The following is a 7,074-nucleotide window of genomic DNA, read 5'->3' on the forward strand; positions in this document are numbered from 1 at the left end:
ATTCTGTTAAAGTCATCAGCTCAGAATCATGGTAGGTAGGGGGAAACGGATGTTGCTTTCACACTCCAGAGCACCAACACATTTTTCTCTCTTTTTCAACAGAATCAGAAGTCAAAAACCTTCTTTCAGATGACAGTTCGGAGGGCCTCAGCCTACTGGATTTGCTGAGCTTCACCTACCAGGTTGCTCGAGGAATGGAATTCCTGGCTTCTAAAAATGTAAGTAAATAAAAAAGTAAGTAAAATATAAGGAAGTGTAGAAACATCTTTGTCTCCAACTACGGGTTTCAATTTAGATTCTGAAAACACGACAGAATATAATATTCTTTCTGGGGCTGTAGAGGGCTTTCTCACTTACCTGGCAACTGAGACCAGCGTGGTTGGAAAAATCAAAGCAGCAGCCAGTGGTGGAGGGTCCACCAGAGACGGTGGAGGGTCCAGCAGAGATGGTGGTGGATCTAAGCAGGGTCTGGGTAGAGGGTCCATACAGCCCCAGGCCAGCATGGTCAGAAGCATAGACGTATCACTAGTACATGATGGGTAGATGGGGAAAGGGTGGCATCACTTTTGTCTTCTCCCCACTGGTTCTGAGGACTGGTGCCTCCCTGCCCCTGCTGGTGGGGCAGTACAGGTACCTGCTCAGTAGAAGGGCTTGGTAAGACTGTGCTCAGAAAGTTAATAGACCTTTTTCAGGGGTCTTTGCAAGGGAAGTGGCCCTCGTGGAATTAGCACGTCCTTGAACAACTTATTTTCTCTCCATACAGTGTGTGCACCGTGACTTGGCAGCTCGTAATGTCCTCCTGGCTCAGGGAAAAATCGTGAAGATCTGTGACTTTGGGCTGGCTAGAGACATCATGCATGATTCCAACTATGTCTCCAAGGGCAGCGTATGTACTTCTTAATCTCCTGAGCTCTGCTTTAACTGAAATGAGAAGTGTCAGTTTTAAATGCTGTTTAACGTCCTCGCCCTTCAGTGTTAGTCACACTAATTGACTATTGGGATGAACGCTCCTGAGAACAATTTTTCTTCAGCTCATTAGTTCCTGTAACTTTCCTAATTCTGCTTTAAAGTTGAAAAGCACTTGGCCACACTTAGCACTTCACAGGCTTTTACATTTTAACTGGCATGTTTTGTGACTGGATAAATTATTAAGGAATTGTCACTGTGATATGTAGAGTAGCGACACTTCAGTCAATGACTATCAGACCTAGATCGGCAGTGCCAGCTTTTGTATCACACCTTCAATCAGCCCGGTCATTTGTTAGTAATAAAACGAATACAGTTGTGGCTTAATTAGTTTTTGTGGGGAGCAAATAGTAGCATTCCTTAGAATCCTGGTACCCGTGTGTTATACGGAATTAAAAATAAACACTAGGCAGGTTAACACAACTTTTCTTATTAGAGAGATGTTAATCGTGGCTATCAAACAGCAGTTGTAACGGCAAGCATTTCTTTAATGACTAATCCGTGCGGTTTGGGGTTTCTTTCTTTTTGCTACAGACTTTCCTCCCAGTAAAATGGATGGCACCTGAAAGCATTTTTGACAATCTGTACACAACATTAAGTGACGTCTGGTCTTATGGCATTCTGCTCTGGGAAATATTTTCTCTTGGTATGTACTGTGAAGACTTTCTTATGTGTAGCGATTAAGCTATTTCAGTTCAAGCTGTTCTACATGAAGTATTTCAAATTCTACAGTAAAAATATACGTGTGAAGTCAACGGTTAGTTATTCTTCTATATGGGGTTTCAGATCCCAGTGTTGGGTGTGAAGTAAAATGTCCCTGCTCTCCCAAAGTTCTCTTTAGATTTTTTTTTTTTTTGCAAGATACTTTTATTTTGCTAGAAAACTGAAAGCACTGAGTGAAAAGCTCTTGTGGAAAAGTATTGGTGTGCCGGGCCAGGATGGATTTCCTGGATAATAGGAGAAGGAACATGCTTCCCCCTTGCAATGGGGCGCCTGGGGCTGCAGCCCAGCCCAGCGGTTGGTTTGAAACAGTCTCTTCATATACACATTTCGAAAGAGCCCGTCTTAGTCCCATTACAGAAAGAAAACAAATGTCAATCTTCTGGGACGCTGATTTCTCATTTCCAGGTCAGCACTGTTCACACAGTTGGTTTATGGCAGCGCAAAGTGGTTATGACAACGTATAGCAGTTACAGACAATGTACAGTTCCCAGCTGGGAACAGCCTGGCTCGTTCCTCAGCCTGATTAATTAGCCTCCCGGGAGGGTGGCTGCCCTGCTTCAGTAAGCGTGCATTGCCCAGATTTACTCTGAGCAGAATTAATCACGCCTGTATGGCATCTACTACTGCCCCATGGCAACCCCAAGCCTAATGTCATTTTCTAGAATAAGTTGTCATATAGCCGCTTCTCAGAAAACAGCAGTTGCACCACTATTTACGGTATTGATTACAGTAATCTCTGGGCATCGTAGGATCCAGCATCCCTGGGAGGCACGGGAGTGCTGCTGGATATCTCAGGAGCTGCGGCACAGCTAACAGTTTACACACCAGCGATGTCTGTATGCTGTAGCCCCAAATGATCACTTAACCGTGTCAGCTCAGGGGCCGAGTCCAAACTTTACGACAGCCCGTCCACCCGACATGTTAGCTGTTGTCTAAAACTACCTGCCAAGGTGGGAAGACTTGGGCACGGAGGGACTGGCTCACACCAAGGCTTTGACCTTACATGAGGCAAATAAGTCAGGCCATGTCACTCAGCAGTCATGCAGGTGCCAAAGGCAATAAAACCAGACAGAGCAAGTGACTTGCCTGAGGTCGCCCAGAAAGTCAGTGGCAGAGCAGAGCCATGACCTCAGGTCTTCCAAATGCGGGCCGATGACCCGATCCAGGTATCATCCAGCCTCTGTGCCCAGTCAATACACACTATAAACACCACAAAGGGATTTTTTTCTAAGTAGTACCTAACTTCAATCTTTCCCAGCCAACGCATCACATCAGGGCTTAATGTGGTCAAGACAACAGCTCTGATGTGAAGCATTGCCTGGGAAAGATTCAGCTTGATGGCATGTCAAATTATAGCATTAACAATTTTTGACATTAACAGCAAGACAATCTTCGGGAGCTCTGCATGGTTAGTCAAGTACAGACTAGTAATTTTTCTTCTTTTTTACACGCAGGTGGCACACCATATCCTGGCATGATGGTCGATTCTACTTTCTACAATAAAATCAAGAGCGGCTACCGAATGGCCAAACCCGATCATGCTACCAATGAAGTGTATGTGTGCATTTGGCTTTTCCCTACCCGGCCGGTCTCCAGACAATTTGGCTTTCTCTTTGGTTACTCATTTTCTTTTCCCCGTTGGTTAAATTGGTTTCGCATCTTATCTGCAGGTATGAGATCATGGTGAAGTGCTGGAACAGTGAACCAGAGAAAAGACCTTCTTTCTACCATTTGAGTGAAATTGTGGAGAGCTTGTTGCCTGGGGAGTACAAAAAGGTTTGCTCTTTGGAATTTCCTCTGTGCTTTCTATATACTGTTTTAGAGGGAATTATAAGCGTTGTTTCAGCCATCAGAGCCCTGAGCACTGAACTGGGACATCCTAACCTACATGAATTACATGATTTGGACAGGGACATTGCCTGTTTGGGGAACATGAAGCTAAGTTACTGAGAGAAGCAATTTTGCAGCATTAGCTGGAAGCAAAACTCGCCGTTTCTAATGAAATCCAATCAACTCAATGTTTCCACTGGAGAATGAGTTTTATATATTTTCACAGAATTTTCTAGGCAGTGAAAGAATTCTAGAAAAGGGACGACTTGGCCCCCATGTATAATCTCCCTATCTCCCTCTTTGGACCCTGACACCAGCAAGTTTTCCGCTCATACTTCTGATATCTCTGGACAAGTTCTGGCTGCCCCATCATTCAGTGTTTCATTTCTCACCTACCTTCATCCTTTCACCCTCTTGCTACCCCTCTTTTACATCTGTTTGTCTGCTCTGTGCTGCCACACTCACTCTGGCATCTTCTAAAACTGGCTTGTCTTCAAATTCCCAATCACTCGAAGATGCTGGGCTTCTCCATCCAGTGTTGCTGGCTCACAGGGCTGAATATCTGCTGGGTTAATGAATCACAGCTACTCATCTGAAGAAAGGTGGTCTTAGCGAATAGCATCTAATGAGGGGTTTGAAATGAACATTTTCAGAGCTACGAGAAGATTCACCTGGACTTCCTGAAAAGTGATCACCCAGCTGTCACACGCATGAGGGGGGACTGTGACAACGCTTACATTGGTGTCACCTACAAGAATGAAGACAAGTTAAAGGACAGGGAGAGCGGATTCGATGAGCAGAGGCTGAGCGCTGACAGCGGGTACATCATCCCCCTGCCTGACATCGACCCGGTTTCTGAAGATGAACTTGGCAAAAGGAACAGGCACAGGTATGTGAGGTTTACAGACCACATGGCCCATAGTCCCCATTCTAGGTTATGTTTGGCGGTGTGCGTTAACACTTTTTACCATCCTAGTGTGCAAATGGTTTCCTTGGCTCTACTGGGACTACTTATTGAGAAGGTCCCGTGTAAGGATGACAATATGACTGGTGACTTTGCAACACATCTTGCCCCTACAGCTCAGAGCCTTGGAGCTGCATGTATGGTCTCAAGGCATGGATTTATTCTGTGTGAGAAGAGCTCCAAAATGTAGGACAAGTTTTTTTTAACATCTTCCATGGTATTCTTTTCATTGACAGCAGAGTATCCAGGACCTTTTACTGCTCCCTTGTCAGTTTTGCATGACCAATTCCACTACAGCACAACACTGTGTAACCCTTACTGTGAATGAAGGGGGTTTAATTCAGCACTTAATTCATAGTATAAAGAATTAGCAACCTAGAAACTTTTTTTGATATTTTTTGCACAATTTTCAAGGGAGGGATGAAGCACTATCCAGATTAAGATTTATTACCCCTCTCTGTTATTATTATCTTATTGTCTGTTGTTATCTTATTTTCACCTGACCTCCCTAGATTTACGGAAATGACCTATTGTCACAGCAGTGTCATAAAGCTATTTCTCTAACGAGTTTCTGGCAGAAAGCACTTGGAGGAACATATGAACAACCTGCTCCTTTTCTTTTGAAGATGGTTCTTTATTCTTGAGATACAAGGTCTGCCATGTCCTAAGACATGGTCAGAGCCACCTAATATTGCGCCAGGGATCAGAAAGCATGTGGGGAGATGGTGTTCAGTTCTGCTAGAGACCAGAGGACTTACCCAGCCATATCCGCCATGTATTCTAACTCGGAGATGTTTGTCTCTTCCAGTTCCCAGACATCTGAAGAAAGCGCCATCGAAACTGGTTCCAGTAGCTCTACTTTTATCAAGAGAGAGGACGAGACCATTGAGGACATTGACATGATGGACGACATTGGGATCGACTCCTCAGACCTGGTGGAGGACAGCTTCCTGTAACCCCACGGGCACCTTCCAGCTCTGCACACGGGGAAGCTTGCCGTGTCGTCTACAGACTTCTGCTCCACAGAGAAAACCACTTTATTGCAATGTCAAGGATGTGAAGAGGAGGTGGATTTGTACAGAGAAACTCCCAGCGACGGGCAGACGAATCAGCCTGAGTATGAATGAGAGAGTCATGTCGAAGATGGATTTTTTTAGTGTTGCTTCTTGCAGTACTTCAGTAGCATCTCAGTGTTGTTTGCCGTTCGAACTGGTAGGAGGATGAAGGAAAAGGCCACAAACAGACCAGTTTTGTGTTTCAAGGGCATTCATATGACTTTGATGGATCGAATTTCCACTGCAGCAATACTTCACCGTTGCAATTATGTAAATAACTGTCTACTCAAGGACTTTTTGAGGTGCACGTTGAACACGTGCCGCGGATTTTAGAAGAGATCGTTCATGAATTTTGTGTACTTCCTCCCTCAATCTCAATGTCAGCTGCTGTTGAACTATCATGTGAATTGAAGAACATGCAAAAACCACTTTTAGACCAAAAAGGTCTAAAACCACAAAGGACTGACCGGTACTACAAAACATGTTACTTTTTACCATTAATGCAAGTAAAGGGGAATAATAATAATAATAATAATAATAATAATTAAAACCCAGTCTATAATAGGTGTTAGAAACCTAGTAAGTCTTTATTAACTTAGAAGATAGCTGTTTTCAAGATAATACTACTACTGTTTTCAGTAACACTAAATGTATATTTTATAATTCATTGTCCTTCAGTAAAAGCACAGTCTCAAGAAACTTTTTTAAGTACAAGGAAAAAATTTATGACCTAAAAATTTTTATGAAACAATTCTTTTATTTGGCTGTACGCAGTATGGTAACTGCTCCGGTTAGCTAAAACTACTTTAACATGGAGAAAAATTTAAGATTTATTTTTCTGTCATGAGCTGAGTAGTTTTCCTGATTAGATATACTAGAAACAATTATTGTCCTCTGATTAGGTGAGGTTCTAAAAATTTAATTTGAAATAAATATTAATTTATGCCAGATTTTCACCGTGCTCCAGAATGGAAGTTTATGATAAATCACCAGCAACATCCATTATTAGTGTTTCACGGGTACTCAAAAGAAATCTTATCCTGCGGTTAGCTGTGAAGAATTGATTTGATATTGGAACTGCTCAAGGAACAAAGACATCTCTCCCAGCCTGAAACTCCAGATCAAATAAGCAGAAATAATTCTGCAGCAAACATTCTTGTCTTAGTTTTCAGGTTATAACAGGAACAGAAAACTCTGACTATTATCTTTGCAGACTGTAGCTACAAACGGTAATTGCTTCTAGGAGTGTTTTTCAGAAGAAGGTGCATGAAAATGAACCTGCTCTCAGCCTGCAATAGTTGTCTTTTGACACCACTTATATGAACAAAGTATTATGATTACTGCTATCGCTCTACAATGTGTTATTGAGATATGATGCTTTGGAAGACTTACATGTGAAAAAAGGTACATCACTGCGAAGGGCCCCATCCTTTCTGGTGCTCAGCTTTCAACCTTAACCTTAATTCAGTGTGATGAGTGCCTCGCAGGACGCGCTCGGCCTCTGGCATGACACAACCAATGCAAAAGCGGTGCAAA

At 43.0% G+C, this 7,074-nt stretch overlaps 1 protein-coding gene across 1 annotated transcript in view; it reads left to right on the forward strand.

Moving 5' to 3' along the window:
* The window catches only part of PDGFRA (platelet derived growth factor receptor alpha), a 32,702-nt gene extending 26,381 nt beyond the window's left edge, over positions 1–6,321 (forward strand). Inside the window, exons 17-23 of the mRNA XM_082482288.1 lie at positions 103–218; positions 764–886; positions 1,501–1,612; positions 3,144–3,243; positions 3,360–3,465; positions 4,173–4,408; positions 5,292–6,321. Coding sequence (XP_082338414.1) covers positions 103–218; positions 764–886; positions 1,501–1,612; positions 3,144–3,243; positions 3,360–3,465; positions 4,173–4,408; positions 5,292–5,439 — 941 coding nt within the window. The 3' untranslated portion in view covers positions 5,440–6,321. The remainder of the gene's footprint in view (positions 1–102; positions 219–763; positions 887–1,500; positions 1,613–3,143; positions 3,244–3,359; positions 3,466–4,172; positions 4,409–5,291) is intronic.
* The last annotated feature ends 753 nt before the right edge of the window (positions 6,322–7,074 follow it).

Source organism: Vanellus vanellus (genome assembly GCF_965231255.1).
Source record: "Vanellus vanellus genome assembly, chromosome: 4".
Taxonomy (NCBI): Eukaryota; Metazoa; Chordata; class Aves; order Charadriiformes; family Charadriidae; genus Vanellus; species Vanellus vanellus.